Source organism: Rutilus rutilus (assembly GCF_951802725.1).
Source record: "Rutilus rutilus genome assembly, chromosome: 12".
NCBI lineage: Eukaryota > Metazoa > Chordata > Actinopteri > Cypriniformes > Leuciscidae > Rutilus > Rutilus rutilus.
The window spans coordinates 36,660,139-36,681,178 of record NC_140217.1 but is presented as its reverse complement, the minus strand read 5'-3'; the positions used below and the strand labels follow the sequence as shown (position 1 = coordinate 36,681,178).

At 36.5% G+C, this 21,040-nt stretch overlaps 1 protein-coding gene across 10 annotated transcripts in view; it reads left to right on the top strand.

The window, feature by feature from the left end:
- ptprt (protein tyrosine phosphatase receptor type T) overlaps positions 1-21,040 on the top strand; it is a 238,621-nt gene that overhangs the window by 155,822 nt on the left and 61,759 nt on the right. For 3 of the 10 annotated variants that reach the window (XM_084425067.1, XM_084425063.1, XM_084425072.1), the window contains exons 13-16: positions 3,225-3,261; positions 5,121-5,177; positions 12,054-12,189; positions 17,086-17,118. In XM_084425067.1, coding sequence (XP_084281193.1) covers positions 3,225-3,261; positions 5,121-5,177; positions 12,054-12,189; positions 17,086-17,118 — 263 coding nt within the window. The remainder of the gene's footprint in view (positions 1-3,224; positions 3,262-5,120; positions 5,178-12,053; positions 12,190-17,085; positions 17,119-21,040) is intronic. The other 7 variants (XM_084425066.1, XM_084425068.1, XM_084425065.1 and 4 more) reach the window with 3 other exon arrangements.

Sequence of the window (21,040 nt, the reverse complement as noted above, 5' to 3'; positions counted from 1 at the left end):
CCATTAAGCATTTGTCATAAGAGTCCCGTGTTCTTTTTAAACACATCAATGCAAACGTGTCATTCAAGCTTAGTAAACTGCAGTCAGTTGGATTGGTCTGTGGAGGTATTAGCTTATTTTCTCTCTTTTTGCTTTTACGTTCTTTCCAAACTGTCATGCATGTCCCTTTTTTCATTTCTCTTTATTGATATCATTTTGTTTCAGATTATCTTAACCACCATAGCAAACGCACAGCAGTGTGCTAAGAGCAACTTGCCATACCTTAGCAACACCCTGATAATGAGCCACAACACTTTAGCATCATTGCACAGACCAGCATCACTTACCTTTCCTTTAGAAAATGTAACAGTCCAGTATTGACATGCGATCTGCCAACAGTAATAGTGTAGTCTATCAGTAATAATTGAGTTAAATGTTTACATGAAGTCTCTTTTCTCACCTTGCAGTTTCCCCTGAGCTGCTAAGATTTGTTCTTTTTCATACCTCTTTCTCCATCTTTCTCTGCGTTTTTCTCCCCGTCATTACCCAGTCATCGTAAAAAGCCTTTGACAGTCTGTCAGTGAATTATTTGACTTGAGGGGCAGACAGTATAGCTCAGCTGTCACTTCCTGTAGGGATGTTTCCCATCAGCCGAGACCCTCTCCTATTATTCCATTCCCTAAGTCCCAGCGCTCAGGCTGCTCTCAGAAACGAAGCACTGTTAACATGCGGCCCTCACCTCCTTCCTCTCACCCTTTTCTCTTACAAAAAGTACTGGAGAGGTAGCATAATTCAGTGATGGTATCAGAGTTTTGATATGTACTATGGTACTGAAGTTCATTTACCATGATGATTACTCAGTTAGTTTACCTTACCATGGTACAATCATAGTATTCTTGGAAGTACCAAAGAATAACATGTAAACACATGAATTTCACAGTTTCACAAACTTGAACAGTATTACTTTCACCCATTTTACATCGGCTAGTGTGTTTGACCCTGCATGTCCGATAGCACTCTGTGACAGACAGATGGTCTGCTCACATATGGACCCTTCTCTGCCTCACTGTGTCAATCCACCCCCTGCTTCAATGCCACAATCAGATGGGACAAACCGCCACTGACAGCAAGGTCACATGTTAGTATTTGCCCTTTTCCACTGCATTGACGGTTAATTCTTCAGTGTCAACAGTGTGAGTTGAGGTCTGTGTTGTGTTTGCATTCATCAGCATTGGATGTATTTGAGAAACTCATATTGGTTTTGATTCTCGTGAGCCAAATTGATACGTGCAGTGAAGTGTTGCCAAGGGGACTTTTAATGTTTCTGAAGAGTGGCACAGATAATGGCAAAGTGAAGTTATAAAATAAATGCTAGGAGAGAGACTGCCTGTATTGCCTCTTCAATATGCTTTTCTGATTGATTTATATTAGTGGTGTTTTCCAAGGTGAGCTTCATTACTATTATGTTAGGGTTAGTCATTTAATAATTTGCAACATGCAAATGATACCTGAAATCATGGGTCCTGTTGAGGACATGTGTGCTTTTACTTTTCTAAGCAATCAGACTTAAGGTTTTGATTGGCAGATGATAAATCCCATAGACTTACTTTAAAGGAGGACACTGGGGCTACATGGGGGTCCGAATATGATTGACTCTTTTGACTTGAGACAGCAAGTAACCAACTAGCAACCACCCAGAATACCCTAACAACATTTTAGCAGCATTTTAGCAACCAAACACTAGCTATAGCATCAAGTTTTATTCCACGTTACTTTTATAGCAAAGAATAAGCATTTACCATGCTAACAAACTACTTTTTAGGCTGTTTTTTTTTCATGTCCCTTGGTAACAACATACTGTACTTGTAAAGGAAAGGCAAGACTAGGCAATTTTATTTATATAGCACGTTTCATACACTATGGTAATTCAAAGTGCTTTACACAGAAAGGAAAATTAAAACAGTTATAAAAGGAATTAAAAAAGATTTAAAGATGATACAGTTATAAAAGCAATTAAGAGTAAAAAGATTATACATAGATACACTTCTAATCTGGCAAAACACTGGCGTATCATCGGTGTAAAGAATCAGTTGTCAGATTAATTTGAATGATTTACATTTAAGTGATATTGAGTGGTGCTAAATAAAGCAAAAAAGAACAATTAGTAGTGAATTTTGACAACTGCGTGTTTGTGAGATTTGTAGAACTTGTAGTGCACTAATCAGGGTATGAGCTCAAACACAGGTGTGAATGCTCAGCCAGTGCATTGCAAATGCAACTTAATGCTCATTCTTGCATTGCTGTGTTGGTAATAAACTAGTTACCTTCAAATGTCTGTGCTATTAAACCAGAGGTGTTTTGGGGCAGCTAGCTTGCAATATTCTTATCAAACTGTTGCTCCGCCAAGACAGTAGTTTACCTAAAAGAGAAAGATGAGCGTAGAAGAAAACAATGAATGCTGAAGAGCTCCCTGTGGCTACGCTGAGATTGGCACACTTTTCAGATGTGTAACACAGGCTGCTATACAATATGACTTCATGAAATATTACCATTAGCAAACCCTTTCAAGACCCTGCGATGTGAAGGCATTATTGTTCACGTGTCTACGTGAGGACAGCAGATATTCAAAACAAGAGGCTGTTGTAAACGCTCACAGAAACACATGGTAGCATCTGGCTTCCTGTCTCAGAGCTCTAAAACTTCCATGCAGACTTCACACCGAAATCTGCCGACTAATTAACACCTGTCACGCCACACATGACATTCCAAGTGCGATTTTTATCATCATAACTGGCATTCCAGGCAGCCACGAATGCTTTAGAATAGATTAGAAATGTTGTTGTTTTTTGCCAGCGTAATTAACAGTTGTATTCATATTATTGTTAGGATTAAGATTAGGATCAAAACAAGTAGTATGTGGTATGATATGTACAAATTTGGTCACCTTAAATGCCTTTACTTAACTTAGCTGCAGTGACTTTACATGCATGGGAAAATGTAACAGTAATGTTGGCTTCTCTCTGTTTTGGCCTCAGCACTGCATTTGTGAATCCTTCACTATCATTAGAAATGTTGTTATATAATTAACTGTTTCTTAATGTCATGCACCTCATGATGGAAAATAACCCGCACTTCATTGTGTTGCAATTACTAAGATAACTCAAGCTTGACAAAAACAATGTTCCTCAATATACAGTATCATTCTGACATTTAATTAAAACACAAACTTTCCTCTCCTCTTCCAGGAAACCAAAATCAACTGTGTGCGACTAGCTACCAAAGGTATGAGAATTGTTTCACTTATTGTTAGTTTGTATGAATGACACATTTTATTATTATTATTATTGATTTATTCACTTATTTTGCTTGTTTCTTTGTATATTCAGATGAGACATGCTTTGGAAAAGTTCTTTGGCTGGGTTGATATTTGGATAGTTCTGTTTAATTTAAGTTCCTGTAGCCCAACACGCTCAATGAAACTCAAGTCATGTTTTGGTTGAAATTAAGCAGATCTAATATTATAAATGTTATTTCCTCTGTATTCTTAATAGACCTTTGATTTTATAGTGGAACCCATTACTAAACATGATGAGGTGTATATAAATATTTAAAAAAGGACGAATTCTTTTCATTGCACAGTCTGAAAAACCTCACTTGCATCAGACTGAGATTAGCGCTCCCGGTTTCATTGAAAAAAAAACTGAAATCCCATTTTATTTTACCTGCATGATTATCTGCCTCTGGCCAACAATTTTGTTCAGTTTCTTTTGCTCCATTTCATTTCCCCCTCTCTCCGTAAAAAAATACCCTTTTACATAATCACTTCCAGGAAAAGAGCAATCACAAGAGACTTTCTATTATTTAATGGACATCACGGATAAAGAGACACTATAGCCGTGCAGCGCTTCAGCCTCATCGCATTTTTTTCCTTCCCCATTCTTTCTTTTCCAGTTTTCTTTCATTCCTTATGGTTTATTCTCCATCTTATTCAATAAGCTTGCTTCTGCACACACCTGTTTGTTTGTTTTGCTGAACTCATTTTATTTTGCTCCATGTCAGGCTTTTTTTTCTTCCCACGGCCTGTTTTCCTTTCATATCCCAGATAGATCCGTCCTGAGTTGGGTTCTTATGATTGTAAAAAAAAACAATTACTTTTGTTTAGAAAGACATGGTTTAAAATTGGTGATGCCTTGAATACAGACATTAAAGGTTTATCTACCTTTCCTTGTCTTTTTAATGTTGGAGTTTTTAGTAGGTTTAGATTACGGGGTGAATTCACTAAAACGGTTGCGTGACTTTTGCGCGTTCTATTTAAGTAAAAACCTTATTCGTCTTATTCACTCTCCATCTAAATTCTAGTTGAATGAGAATGAAATAGCACTGCACTGTACATTTCTTTTTTGTGTGCAACTGGTTTAAGATTGCGCCTTATTCACGAAACCCAGTGTTTTGTGCCTGGTACGATTATTGTGGAAATATTACCTCCCACGTTGAGTAGGCGGTCAGCAAACTATCATTAAGATATGTTTGTCTTCAGAGTGCACTTTTTGTATTTTAAAGAACCAATTCAGGTGTGTGGGTCGCAGTTAAGTATGTCAAAATGCAGGAATCTGCTGCATCCTCCACATCTTAGCACTATTATATTAACATTCAGCACACATTTTGTAGTCTCATTAGCACAGGCACCTCATTAGCATAATTCCTTTATTGAATCGAGTGCTTAAACAATGCAAATGCAAATAAATGACAGTAGACGCAATTCAGTCTTAGTGTATTCCCCCTCATTTTAAAACATTTTTTATTACAGTTTTATTATTCTTTTCATAGAATTGCAGACAAAAGCCACATAAGGCCTCAACTTGGAGAAATAAATTGCATTTTTTATATATATATATACGATTTTCTCTAACTCTTATGCCTACTCTGTCAGTTCCATTAGATGATTCTGGAGTAATTGTAATTTTCCCTTGCGCATTAGCCTACCTGTTGTATCATATACATTTCAGTTTCCTTTCCAGCCAAATATTACTCACTGGAAGGAAGCTCAGATGATCAAGTTGAAAGCATAATTCTTTAGACTATTTTTTCTTTCCTTCTTTTCTCTCATGCATGCCGGCCTGGAACGTAAAACCTTGTCTTAGTGGTAATAGGTAGGGGACAAAATACCACGCCCTACATACTTGTCATTCCCAGTGAAGGTGAATATTATACCATAGTCAAACTTTTCTTTCTTCTTTGTTCTTTTCATCCACATTTCTTCTGCTGTTGTTTCCTTCTCTCTTTTTTTTTTCCAGACCTTGTTCCTTTATTCTGCTTCTCTCCATCGACATCTCAATGCATTTTTTGCATGTCTGGTCCACTAAAAAGTCTAGCTGATTCTCATTGACTTCATTGACACTAATGTAATTTGGTACCCTGAGAATGTATAGTGCCGCCCACATGTTTTAAATGATCATATTAAATATTAATATTTCATGTTTAAAAACAACAAATATCCCCTTCTACTATAGTTTTGCTCATGACCTTGTTATGCTCTGAAAAACTGATTTCATTATGATTTTTATTCAAATATTGCCTTCTTAGAAATTACATAATCTTGCTTTTGAATGATCTGTTGCTTACTGGGGGTCAGTGTATATATACTTATTATGGCTTGCTATATATGTGTATAAAATATATACTTTTTATGGCTGGCTTTAAATCCATTTTTTTATTAATTCAGACCATTGTTTAAATGTGGATATGCCTAAAGATATTTTACAGTAGAGCTTAATAAGTTTCTGAGCAAAATGTGAGCGTAAAGTGATATACGTTGCCTTACCTCAAAACTCCACCCCTTACATGTGACCGCTTCACCCGACATAACCCCAGTCATACACTCTGACCCTGCCAGCCTAACCGGTGTGTGTGTGTGTGTGTGTGTGTGTGTGTGTGTTTGCATGTGAGTGTGAGTGTGTTTGCCAGCATGTTTTTTGTGTACATTAGTACGCTTGTATGTTTGTGTGTGTTTCTATTACAGATATATATTCATGTGCACATATACAATGTGTGTGTGGAAGTATTGAGTGTGTTTGTTATATTTGCTTATTGTATGTTCATATGATCCTCCTTCTATTTCTATTATATATTGAAGGGTGAAGGGTTTTGTTGTTCAGATCAGATGTCAAGCCCTCGCACACATGCACACACACACACACATGCACAGGTGTCAGCTCTTTAGTTCCAGTGCAATATAGTCCACGTCTCATTGCTTCTCCATTTCACTCTACAGTCACATACAATATGCTCAATTGCCCTGACTGAAATTACAAATTGCTTGCACTAAAATGTCTCACATTTCTGAAGGGTCTTGCTGGATATCTGCGTTGCACAGGAGATAGTCGACTTTTAGCCAGCTAGTGAACCGTTACAATGCTTAATCGTCTGAATTATGCAGATTAAAGCTGTCGTCATTTTTTACATTTTGAATATATATATTGACATGCAGTTATAAGGATCATAATTATATTTTGAGAGCTGAATTTGAGTGCACACTGGCCCCAAAAAGTAATTGCAAACTTAATTGAAAATATAAAAAAATATCAAAGAAAGCAGCTTTTATTGTAAAGAAAGAATGTACAAGCACACTCTTCAAGCAACACAATTTACTAAAAGAAGATTGTTGGGCTTTGAATGAACATTTATACAGTATTTAACTTAAAATTTGCATCAATAAATAATATCTATTTGCAGATACAAATACACTCGGTTTGATATTTTGTTTCCTATGCAATGAAATTCATACATTTTTAGATGTGACTTTTCCAAACACTTTTTTGGGCCAGTAATATTCACTAAGCATTAGAAAGCAAAACCTAGTTGTGTTTGCCGCATTGTCCCAACAGTTCCAAAAACAAGCAAAAGAAACAAACACAGCACATCATGCATTATGCATGGGCACTTTGAGCTTGAAATCAATTGACAGTTTGATTACACAAATACCCTTTGTTTCTCGATGCTCCCATCTGGAATTTAACAAAATTTAACAAAAAACACCAGCAATGCTTTAACCCAAATACACTTGTGAATTAGAAACAAATGGGATTTTAAGTCAAATGTATTTAAAATCCACCCTTTAACCTCTTTGTATTTGGTAAAGGGGGACACTTTTTTGAGCCATTAGCATCATGGGTTGTTTACATGACTGCCTAGTCTTAATCTGAGTCCATTTGAGATTATAATCCTATTAGATGCATCCAACGATGCATCCGTAATCCTGTCGACTGGCGAACAATAGGCGTGGAGATTTCAACGGTGATATGCACCCCCATAAACCCTTGCGTAATCCCTCGGCCTACAGACCTGCTTTAAATAAAGTTATACAAAAGTACCTTTTTCACACGCTAACAGAACCACAGAGTATCGCTGAATGTCGGCAATTAAAATGCACCCACTCCAACGCCCCCTGTATATGGTAGGGATTAAGTTTTAATATGATGGGCTTTGATAATAATTCCTCTTTTATACTTAATTTTACCCCATCAAAATAAAAGGATTTGCATACTCACATATTTTTATTGGGCATACAAACAGAGCAAGTGGTTGAAGGGAAATGCATGGCGAGTGTTTCTAATCAAGGGGAGTTTGAGGTTTTTTTTGTATTATTTTGCAATCGTATATTGGGAAGGAAATAGCATAGGTCTTAAAAGAGCACTTCTGCATGATTGCGAAGATCCTTATGATTCAGATAGGTGTGATAGGTGTGAGAGTCATTAGAACCAACAATATGTCAAAATTATAGAACTACAAGCACATAGAATAGCTATTGCATTGCCTTCACTAGGTTGTGAGTGGTAAGTGTGGTAACTGTTGTAAAAATCACCATTGAAAGCTGAAGTGTGTCATTTTTCCGTATTGTATTGGCCATCTTTTACAATGTGGAATTGTGTTGGGTAGCATTATCTTAGCAATTTTGTTTGGATAAGCTTTCTTGAAACCCATCAAAGGGGTTTTCCTTATTTTTTTTAAGTGGCCAATAAATTTTACTTTAAGACAAACTTCCAAAACTATGATGTACTGCTTGCTATTACTGGTCAGAAGTAGGTGGCATTTTCTATCCAGATGGCATTTTGAGGGTAGATTGGACACACATTTAAATTGATCAGTATTTTAAATGTATGTGCTATAAATTCATCTGGTTTTTAGGTGTGTGCTGACGTATAGAGCTCTATGAGAAGTGATTTTGTGATGTCTTAAAGGGTTGGTAAAATGAGTCAAAATTGGTAGGTCAAGATTAATATTGTTGTTGTGAAGATAGTGCTGGTTGGGAGGATGGTATCAGAAAAAAAAACACATCATGGCGAAAGTGTCTATTAGGATGTGTGTGAATGTGTTTGTGTGTGTGAATCATGAACTGTTGAACCCAATCTGATCAGAGCAGACTGGAGGACATGGAGTTTAGTTACCACATTGATAGAGTCAGGAGAACACATAGTCCATCCGCGTAAACCATCCATAGCGCTGCCTTCACCTTCTGACAGCTCTGGATGGAGCTAAAAAGTGTTTGGCTAGAAAACACTCCAAAGACTAGCAAGGTTAGAAGAGATTGGCTTAGTGTTCTTTCAAAGGTCAGAAGAAACTAAACTTGTGATCGTTTTCAAATTCCAGTTTAAAATATATGTGTCTTGCTTGCCGCGTTCAGACTACACAATCAGCCCAATTTTGGCGCGATTCATTTGTCGTAGGGTGTCGTGGTGATTCGTAAATGACAATGGGCATCGGGACGCAAGAATCTATTGTTTTATCTATTGTAGTGTGTTATAGTAGACGACAACCGATGCTGCATCTGCAAATCTTCACAACGTCTCGACAGAAAGACTAGCATTTAAAAAACGGGTTCCGTCACATCTGTGACATTGACCAATAGGAGCACAGAAGCTCTTTGGCAAACCAAAACTGTTGTTGGTGCTGCTACAGTAGGTGGAATTATGCAATGGAGGAAAGGTTTGTGAAGTTATGGAAACAATACTCCTGCCTTAATGATGTGTCCTCGAGGGACTACCACAACAGAGTGAAAAAAGATAAATACGATAGCGGAAGCGCTTCAGCAACCCGGCGAGTTCTAGAATTAGCATTTACCTAACACGCCACTTTGGTAGCCAGTAAAGACATGTTTCTTCGACAATTCTACGACAAGAATTTAGTAGTCAAAATCTCAAATCTGTCACACTTTTGAATAAGAAACAATATCAAGACTATAAAACTCGTCAAAACTCTGTGAATCACAACAAGCGTATCAGTGAGAACACTCGTTTGAACAGCGCACACACTCGAACCTGACTGCACATCACATTTTTGACTTAGCTCAGGAGTTTTTTAGTTTGTTTTTTCTGAGTGGCTGCGGACGAATTCTTTCTACTCTCACACAATATTACGTAACGCTCTGCGCGTATGTTTTTAAAAAAACATAATTTAACATATAAATAACACTTTTTAAATAGCCCACTTAAATTGTTTATTACAAGTAAATGACTAAATGCTAAAAATGAATAAATGAACAAACATTTGCGTTGCATTTACAATCCTGTGAAAACAGAGTTTAATTACTTATTAGTAGTAATAGAATAGTGATGTAACCCCTTGTTGCTGAGAAATATAATGTAGCGTTTCAGTAGCGAAGCTATTTTATTACTTAAAGTTGGGGGGCAGCTTCAATGAAAACAACGCATTAATATATATACCGGTGATTAAACTGACTTAGATCTACCTGGACTCTGAATGAGCCAAGTGGAATGGATTTGAAGAAGCAGCAACGTGGAAGTCAAGGCTGTTGCTAAAATGGAGTTTAATGTTTTTAGGGCATTCCTCAAGTGGAATGGATTTGACTGACAGCGCTCTGAAAAGTGAACAGACATGAATTAGAGACGGTAAAAGTGAGTGGGTCCAATTTCTTTGGCCTTAAAAGTGGCCTTAAAAGAACCATATCCAATGGTTCCGACGCCCATGGGTTTGCGTACGTTGCTTTTGGGCAAGTTCACACGTAATGCATCTTTCCATTCCACCGCGCTACTTTTCTGTTGTTTTTCAATGTAAATGCGCTACATGGACATCTTTAACAGTTGCGCAATTGTATCGCGTTTTTTGCAGCGTCTCATGCATGCTCATACATAAACAGAAAATATTAAATGTAAAAGTAGATATTTAAATGTTTCTATATTTGTCGGTGTGGCAAGAATTCGCTGAGTTTTGTTTCATTTTTGTGACGCGCTCCAGAAAAAAAGTTCACAAACACGAGACGGCAAAAAGCACACCCTATTTTTTTTTTTCTCTTTATTTTACAAAAGCACAATGTTTTGTTTTCATTGTAAGTGGACACATATAAAAGTAGTTTCTAATAATGTATTGTTTAGCATAAATGACCACCAAAAATAAAATGTGTAATCCATAAAAAATCAACCAAAAAGTGCCAGCACGTTTGTCGACCCCAGAGGATTAAAACAAGTTAAAAACACGTCTCTAAAACTCCACTGACCCGAGTTTTTAACCGCAAAAACATTCTGTGTGAATGGCAAACTCACTGGAAATGAATGATTTCTGATTGTTATGTCACTGCAAATCGCTGTCGGCACACATCCGCAGTATTTACGTCATGGTTTCTTATGTGAAAAAATCTCAACATCCTTAAACAAAATTGCATGAAATAGTGAGAATTTCTTGAATGTGTTTTTACACCATTGGCAGTTTAGAACTGAAAAACAAGCCAAAAATACTGATTAATAAAAGGACTTTTTGTGTAGGTTTAGCTCTTCAGCATACAGTTCCAGAATTTTTTTTTGAATGTTTAATCTTCTCACGCTTAAAAGAACTGTACGGTTTGAGGGAAATAAATAAATCAAATGATTGAGCTTACATGAAAGCAAACCACCCACATAGAGAGATCAATGTGTTAATATGCAGCAGATTGTTAAAGATGTCGCACTGGCAGGTTAAGAAAAATTCTCAAAGTGCAAAGTGAAGGTAAAAATAACAACATAATTGTTTAATCATTGAAGGCAGGGATTACATGCTTTTCTAAGGTTTGTGCATCTTTAGATATTTTATGCAACCATTTATTTATATATAAAAAATGTTTTTGTATGTATATGCATCCTTTCTTCTTTGCATTATTAAGATTGATGTAGATTATGATCGAATGGTGGAATGTTTCATTTAGTTCATATTTTGAAAATAAAATGCAAAAATATCAAGATGATTATGATCTTTTCAAAAGTGAATTACGGCAACAGCAAACAGCTGAAATTCATTCATAGAAATAATGGCAATTTCACAGTAGAATTTCATGCCCGATGAAGGAAAAAACGAGCCGTTGGTGTGGAGCCACGCTAATCCGAACAGTATTTTCTAAAAGTCATGCATGGTTGTATAGATTTTATACAGATATCAAAATAACAATATATCGTCAACAAAACGTCCTGCAAGATGTGGTGCATGCGAGTATGCAACACCCGTATGTACACAAAGACACACATACTGTACATCTGCATGAATCTCTACCCTTGTTCTCTGCCTTCATCCTCTTATTGTTTTTCTAATCATTCTTGTATCCATAATTCACGCCTGCATTTATTGCATTGAATTGTCTTTCAGTTTATTTGCATTCTCTAACCCAAAATCCAAAGGCCCTAAAGTGTTTCATTTCACCACAGTGATCCAGTATTTGAAAAGCTCCTTAAGGTCTTTTTTTTTTTTGTCTGTTGCCTGTTAATTAATGCCATTCAATAAACGATTCCCCTTTGCCATAGACCCGCCACACAGTAATGATCAGTGTCACTAGTGCATTTGTTTTGTCTAAATTTAAATGCATTTAATTATTTTAATTTTGAATGTGTTTCTTTTGAATATGTTTCATTTGGACTGATTGTGCAAATGAAAGAGTGTGAATGTGGGACGTGCTTGATTGGGCTTCATTATTATGTGTTTTCATTTGATTCTTGTATGTGTTGGTTTTGTGTGTGTCACCATAGAACATTTCTCAACAGCTCTTGTCTTAGTTAAAGACCGTTTCTCTTCTTTGTGATGTACTTGTTGCTTTAAAGGTGCATCTACCCAGAATTCCAATGACATAGAGCCTGAAAAACAGGTGGACAGCACTGTAAAGATGGCAGGCGTTATTGCGGGAATCCTCATGTTTGTCATCATTCTCCTGGGCGTTCTTCTCACCTTCAAACGCAGGTACTGCTTGCACACACTTTTAGCTTAACATTATGATAAATAATAGAATGTATGTACTGTATATATATATAGTTGCTCATGTTTGAATGTACAATAGCTGAGGCACATTTCTTTTCAGGAGAATTTGAAGGTGTTAGTTAGCATTGCTTTTGACATAATCAGCTTTTGTGTCTCCTGGTGAAACATGCACACTGGCTTTCTTTCATTACATCACTTCCTCTCACCATCTTTACCCCCCCCCCAGCACACCCCCTCATGTCATTGTGCCTTACAAGAGCCCACCATAGTGCCTCTGCTGTCCCTGCCGCACGCCAACACACCTCGCTCTCAGCTCTACACTCCTATAGGTCTTTCCTCTAGTGTCCGTCTGGAACAGTTTATTCAGTCTAGACAGGAATTACGGGGGTGTTTGTCCGACCTGCTATTTAAGGTCTGAACCCTTTAAATTGAAGTCAAAACTAAAGTTTGAGATAGATGGGATGCGATTAAAAATATCCTATTAGCAATAAACTGATATATCAGATATCGATAAGCCGATGTTTGGCCATTTTGAGATTAATAGAAATAGTAGTTCCCTTTTCTCAGTTACAAAATATATCTGCAGTCTTGTCTACATTATAAATGTATCGATATTTAATAATAAACTTTATTTTTAAATATTTTAGTGAATTTTCAGTAAATATTGTTAAATCTTTTATACATTTTATGCATACCTCATTTTGCATTATTGATATTTATAAATACTAATATTACATCATAAATGTTTATCCTATATTGTATTGTTGTCATGATACTGGAATTTCTAAATGTGATGTGATACTTTGAAAAATACTGATATTTGATACCATTGTATGTTTTTAGTATTATTCCTTTTTTTTTTTGTCTATCCATTGAAAATCTAGTCAGTCAATATTTTCAAGCTTCTAAAAGTACATGACACATCGTAACAGCTAATCCATATGAATTGAGCGGTTTAATCCAAGTCTTCTTAACAGACACGATCGCTTTATATGATGAACAGATTTTAATTTAGGCTTTTATTCAAATTATATTGATCAGTTACAATGTCTCGGTTACACATGTAATCCTCGTCCACTGAAGGAGGGAATGGAGACGTACGCCGAAAGTGACCGACTGAAAGGGAGTTACAGTTGTCTCACCTCAATGTTTGGTTGTTTTTACAATGAGGTCATTTTGTTGCAATAGCTAACACACAGCATATACCTAACCGACTGTGTTTACGACTTGTGAGCTGTTTTACGAGGCGACTTTATGTGTGTATGCGAAACCTGCGAGAATTAATAAAATTATGCTAAAATGCAGGCACTTCAACACCAACACTATACAACCAGAGCGAATAAGAGGAGTGAGTGAGAGAAGGCGTGTGTGTCAACTCAGAATAGAGAATAGAGAGTGAGAAAGCGCAGCAGGTATCAGTGTTTTGATACCGCAGGAAATTAGTATCAGAACAGTTTCATATATTTCAGTATCGATATGTATCGAAAAAACTATATTTTAGACAACACTACTACATTGGCATTCTATTGCCCATATAGATATTTGATGATAAACTGTTTCTGTTTTTAAACATTTTGTATTAATAATAATGAATTGGCACTATATTCACCTTATAGATAATAATAATTTAATGTTATATTGCAAAATAATTCAACTTAATATTTAATGAAAATTCACAATAAAAAAAATGAAAGTTTATAATTAAATATATATGTCTTTATAAGAAATAAGTTTGTGCATGTCTCATTTTGCATTATTAAATTGAATTATTTATAATATATTGCCAATATATAGGCCATTGACCACCAGCTACTATATATCACATACTAAACATAGTATGCTGCATTGAAGAAAGTAAGTTTGCCATCATTTAGGTTAATATTTTTACAAACATCAGGACTATTTGCCTGATACAATTAACAATGTCCTATAATTGAACACTGAAAACTGGTGGTAAATAGTATTTTATTTTAAAGGAATATTTGTGTACATTTTCTTGAAGACACAACAGAAGTACTTCGTCAAATGATGGAGAAGAGCATGATAACTAGGCACATATCCAGACTCACACTGTAGTTAAGCACACTTTCTGCATTTAAAATAGCCAATTTAAGTGTCTAGAGCGATTCTCGAGTCCTTGCTTACTAAAATCGTACTTATAATTGACTCCTACTGTACGTATCTTACTTATAATTGGAGAAGATATTTAAAAAATTGAAATATATGGATTACACATTTAAGAACCAATGGAAAGTCCTTTAAAACATTGACATCGATGAAAGTTATTATATAATTTTCACATTGTCCAATACTAGGAGGGCAGTAGTGAATATAGATCCCACTGTGACCATTCCTCTTCTTTACGGTATAGTTATGGTCCGCACTCATGCTGCTATACTCAAATAGCTGATTAAGTTGACCACGTCTTTATGCATATTAGCCTAAACCTAGGACTTTTTAATTTATTTTTATTTTTGTTTTTTAAACCTGTTTGATTGTTCACAAGGACAAGGCGATCACGGGGAGCTTAGTTAGAGTGCACTGCACATTGCCAATACGAGCCACAGTCAGAAATACAATAGTGGTTGAAAACACCAGCTAAATCATTAAGCTCTAATTACCATGAAGTGTAAAGGAGTGCTTGACAGCACTATTGTTAATGCATCACTGTCTGGAGCAGTGTGAATTGAAACTTAATGATAGATCTCGCTATTAAAAGAGCAGGAATCAAAAGGTTAGCCATGAATGGCCTTAGTAGGTGTTCATCTTCCACGGTCGATGAAGGAAGGGCTCCTCTGCTATTCATAAGGCAGAATCTTGAAGCTTGAATATTACAATAATAGTTTGTGCTTTTTTGTCAGTTTTCTGATGTGTGGGAGTCATAGTAGCAGAAGTAAAATGCAAATACAAAAGTTCTACAAGTCTGGATTCACATAAATAGATCAGACTGTGGTTGGTTTGAAAACTTTACAGCTATCATGCATACATTTAGACACCAATGTATTGTAGCATGTGAGCCGCATCCCTGTCAGCTATCTATGTAGGCAGCTACCTTTTAAGGCAGTCGGTTAAAGTTTATGTTTAAGTGTTGCTGAGCTAGCAAAAACAAAAATACATAGCACATGCACATGTTTAAGCACCATTTTAAGTACCTTTCTGTACCAGTGAAAGACTATATCAGGCAGTGTTGCAATTCTGCATCTCGTTTTCCACCTCAATTCAAATTCAGAAATTCATTTGGAATTTTAAAGGCATTCTTAAATCAGCAGTGATAATGTCAGATATTTGTTAATTTACTGATTATCATGCAGCAATGTCGTCTATGTTCATTTTGCTGTTTAAAAGGTCAGCCATGTTAATAGATAACATACGTTGAGGTGAATTTAGGGAATTTGGGAAGCGGCTCACGAGGATGTGGAACCAATTCTAGGGCACAAGAATTTAGCATCCGAGAACTCAAGAATTCAATTTGCAATGATTGTAGATGTCTGCTCTTTAGTTGCTTACTAATGCATTTTGTATTCGGGAGAAAAGACTAAATTGCTTATCCCTCAACTTCTTTTGATCATTCATATTTTAGCCACTGACACCAGCACTTAAGTCAGGCGATGATGTCTCATGAATTGCAGCATTTTACATGTCTTTCAGTCACCATGAATTATTTCTGTGCATGGCGTCAAAAATGCTTGCGAGCTCATAAGCTATGCTTTTTTATCTCTCAGAGCTTGTGTAAAGCATGTTTTTTTTAAAAGCAGGAGAGATGGACTTCATTTTTAAACTAATAATACAAGGACGAATGGAGTGGACAGGCTGAGTCTAATGGCAAAGTGATGTTTTACTTCTTGGTAATAAAATGTCCCCTCAGGCATCTTTGACCAAGCCTTGGATAGATTGTAATTAATAATGGATGGCTCGCATATCTTTTTAAAGTTGGAATTGTGTCTCTCCTCTTGCATTGAGTCACAGGAGATTTGGCTCTGGTGCCGCTCAGTTTGGATACTTAAACGTACTCAACCTGAAAGAACATGCATTGGGGATGGTACTCCATAAAGTCTAATGTGCCGTTTCACATTTCTGCCTGTGCAATACGCCATATTGTTCCTTCTCTCGCAAAAGCTGTCAAGAACAGGTTTAGGTCACATTTCAATCCAAATCAAAGTATTTTTAATAAAAGAAAGCCTATTATGGGCTATTTTTGCACTGTGACAATTTTCATGACAATTAAAAACATTTTCCCTCGAATTCTCATTTCTCATTATGATGATTGTCATTAGATTTTTAAATACTTCAGAATTCATTAGCACTTTACCATTATCATGATGCATACATTCATATTTATATATATATATATATCTATCTACATATATTCTCCACATTACCATAATGAGAATTTCAGCTTATTAAAAAAGATTTAAATTTACTTGAAAGGTCTTAATTTTTTCTTTTGATTTTGGGAAGAAATGTGACCCAGACATGTTCCTGACACTTCAAAACTAACCTCACATGGATTAATATCAGATGTATACTGGCCATTTTGCATTTTTAAGGCATACTTTTTTTTTAAAGTTTATAATGTAGATTGATGTATAACAAGCGCTAAGCTGAAACATTTACATGTGAGGCATGGGACAACGTAACATCTCCATCTCAGCACTCAAGCTTCTCCATTTCAGCTAGAGTCAAACCTCAATGAGTTGCATGCAACGCAACATATACACTCACTGTTTGGCCTAACACACAGGAAACTTCAGATGCTGTATTATTTGCTGTGAAGTATGAAGAGGTGATGTCAGTCTGTGTGCGTGTGTGAGCGTATGTTACTTAACCTAAAATCATACCCTGTCTTTTATTTCTTCTCCTCTGGGCTACGTCTGCTAGAGAAATCCACACCTGGAGAACTCTAAGTGTGGGGTATTGTATGTTTAATTCTAGCCACAGTACGCATCCTGAGCCCATTCGCACACCATTATGTTTTATTTGATCCCATTTGTGTCGTGTTACACACGTATCTTCATTTATTTAACTTTTTTTTTGCTTGTATTTGCCATTCACATTTTGGCACATGCATGGAATCTATCATCTTGATTTGTTTGTATTAGTGATTAAATATAAGCTCTGTTCCGAAACCTAGTGAGCTGCCTCACGGCCTACTTAGCCACCTGCCGTCTAATGCAACCGATTTGGAACACGCTGTACATATGCAATAACTCCATGCGTCATACAGAATGTTTATTTCAATCGAATTTACCATGCAAAACACTAAATTGCCTAAAATAGCTTATATAATTTATTATCAGTAAAAAGAACTGAAATTTTTCTTCGTCGTCTCTATTTTAGATTTTTTTTTTTTTTAATGAGCTCATGATGCATTTTGGGTTTGCATTGAATATATACCAAGAGGTGAAAGATACATCGATGACTCATTAAAAACAAGGAGTCTCATAAGGCAGCATCTTTTGAGCATCTATGATGCCTTAAAATGCTTACTCCGTAGGTAGTTCACTAGGTTTTGGAGCAGAGTAATAATGGTTGTTGGTGTTAATTGTGAAAGTATTACGCTTTTGCTCGCTATCAATGTGGCCTGTGTTTAATGTGTTTTTTTTTTTTTTCTGCATTCTCACTCTTATTTTAATTGCTTGTTGTTGTGCACTGTCGCTGTTAAATGTTCGAGAAATCTGCAGTGATTTGTGCCGGGAAAATTTAAGGGCGGTTCAAATGTCACTACATTAGCATATTAAAATAAGTTTAATTTCTATAGCGAATCCTGTTGCCTGTTAGATCACCTTCTCATAAATAGCATTAGCATGTGTCCCATGGTGCAACAATTACAGTGAAAAGGCCACTTCATTTGCTCTTGTTCGTTTTGAGAGTGGCTTCAAACGACACTTTATACCACAATCCAGGCTAGCTGGTAATTATTCCTCTTTAATACTGTCACAACCCTGCCTCGTGTGCTGCACTACGCCGTTAAGCTAATATGTTATGTTCATGAAGGCAAAGGATGATTACTCCTACGCCAAGCCACCTACACAGCCAACTGTATAGAGGATTTAGCTTAAAGCTCCGAGGTTGCCAGGTCTTTTCTGTAATCTTATAAAATCCACACAACTGCAACATTACTGAGAAGACATTATAATGTCAGTGCTTAAGGTCGTTTGGCTTGGATTACAGAGGGCAACAGTAACAGGTGAACGATTTACGGTTTATGGTACATTTTCTTTTTGGAATCGCATAGGCTATTAAGTGGCTTTTTGTAATACGGAACCAGAAAGCGATGCGTTGTGGGCTTTCTTTACAGCCGGTTAAATAGAATGTTGTAGCACCATAAATCAATATAAATAAAAATAAGGTCTCTTTGAAATTCTTAAACATAACAGCACTGAAATATTTATAGCAATATTCCATAAGCTGACATGCATCAGCCCCTTTTAATAGCAATTTCTGTCTTGTATTTCAAAGCACTGAAATGCTGTTTTCCTGAAAAACAATGCAAAACTAAAATATTAAAATGTGCAGTTCATGTATATTTTTTCTGTAAATTTCACTTCACAGGCTCCGTACAGTACTTCAGTCATGCTTTCTTGCAAATTAAAGTAAAAGATAATTTTCCACAATTACGTTTTTCACAGTACAAAGAATCTGCAAAGACTGTGGTGTATATGTGAACACTCTCTGTTATTATTGGCTAACCTCTTTGCGGGTGAAATAAGTATCAGTGCTTACTGTCAGGTAAAATAATTGGCTCTGCCCTATCTTATCATCTTCTTTGCAGACTCGTTGTGACAGATTCATAGAACAATCCACGCTGATTTGATCTGCTCTTGTTCTGCCTGAATGCTTAAAATACCTTGTTAAAAATAAACTTTCCTTACTTTGGGATCCTTCATTTGTGTAGAACCCTATTATTTCAAAAGATTGAGGAAGATTGGACTTTTTATGACACGGCCCCTTTAAATACCTTCAATCAGATATCCTGGTTTAGGATCCATTTTGGCATGAAGCAAGAAGTGCACAAGTGGCTTTATCTGATTCCAGATCAGTGCTTTATTGCTAAGAGCTCTCATGAGGTGCAGATATATTATATGTAAAATATAGTGGCTTATGACTGACCATGCTGAAAATAGATGGATGTGATGATTCAGTGTGTAATCATATGCATAGGCAGGACAGCTATTTCACAAAGTGTTGATCTATTTCTACCTCGGTCAGCATTCTGGAGCAATGAGGGAGTCGATCTCGGACAGAGTTCGTTTGGACACTACTCAGTCCCAGACCATTAAACACACACACACACACACACAGAGATTTAAGTGAGACCCTGCACTCAACACACAGGAGTGACGCTCTTGCACATCTACGCTTTCGATCAATGACAGACCTAGACATAAAGCATGACATAAATAATAGATGATTGCTACCGGAGGGCAATGTGATTGCATAAAACACTATATATTTAGGGACGTCCCGAGCCGATCTCAAGGATCGGTATCGGGACCGATTGAGCATTTTTTTAACCAAACAGTACCGGCTATTCTAAGCACAATCCTTTATTTTACATCAGCTGTAGTGCAGGTGTCGTGCAGTAGGTGGCGATATGCTAAACACGGAAACTCAAACGTGTATGCGTGGTGGCTAGAACCAAAAAGGTCTGTTCCAGCGCGTCACACACACGTTCAAATTTCTGTGTTTAGCATATTTGATGTGCACCTTTGTAACAAATCACTTAAGTAATTTATTTACTGTTTAGTTTCATCTGCCGTTAGACTGTCTGAGACTATATATATTATATATATTGTGTGTGTGTGTGTATGTATGTAGATGTAGAGAGAGAGAGAGAGAGAAAGAGATTTAGTAATATGGTGCATATGAAAGTAACATGGTACACATGCAAGTGGTACTGTGGTAACATTTGAATAACCTTGGGGTGCCATGCAAATACCAACACAATTGTAACTATAATCTACATATTATGGCATGGTAATACTTTGTTTTTGGACATTTACCATGGTAGTTGGTGCATGGTAGTATTGTGCATGGTTTACACTATGTAGTGCCATGTAAATTCCATAATATGTGAACATGATAATCATTCATTACTGTGGTATATAGCAAAGTGCTATGGTATTGCTATTATATAATGCTTCAGGTATATACATTTTTACTTTTGATTATGTCAGATTTAGCTACCATGGTACTAAATACTGATGGATGGACGGACGGACGGACGGACGGACGGACTGACTGACAGACAGACAGACAGACAGACAGATAGACAGATAGATAGAGAGACAGACAGACAGACAGACAGACAGATTGATAGGACAGACGGACGGACGGACAGAAAGATAGTGTTCTATAAATTCAATAGAGTAGGTGTGTGAGGCTGTCCATGTGTGCACACTTCTACGTGCCTGTCAGCCGATTGTGCGTATGCTTTCAAGCCTGAATGGATGAATGAACAATTTTATGATCTAATAAACCAGAGCATCTTATTTAGTCATTAGCTGAAATAAAGTTGTACAAAGTCTTTGGCAAACCAACCTTTGTCAAGTTAACAAACCATTTCTCATCTTCCCTCACCCTCATTCTTTCCCATGTAAAGTCACAATACAGGCGTGCAACATCACTGTGAGTATCACACTTTCTCCTCACAGCAGAAATGATGATAAATCACAGGAGAGCCCCCAAAAAATAATAAAGAGGCCACTTATGCTGTGAGCTCCTCGCAGTTCTACTCTATTAATATTTATGGCCACCTTCGCCCGCCGTGGTGCTCTTCACTTCGCTCTCTTTTATTAATATCATCAGAACAATGTCAGCAGGCCATTTTAAA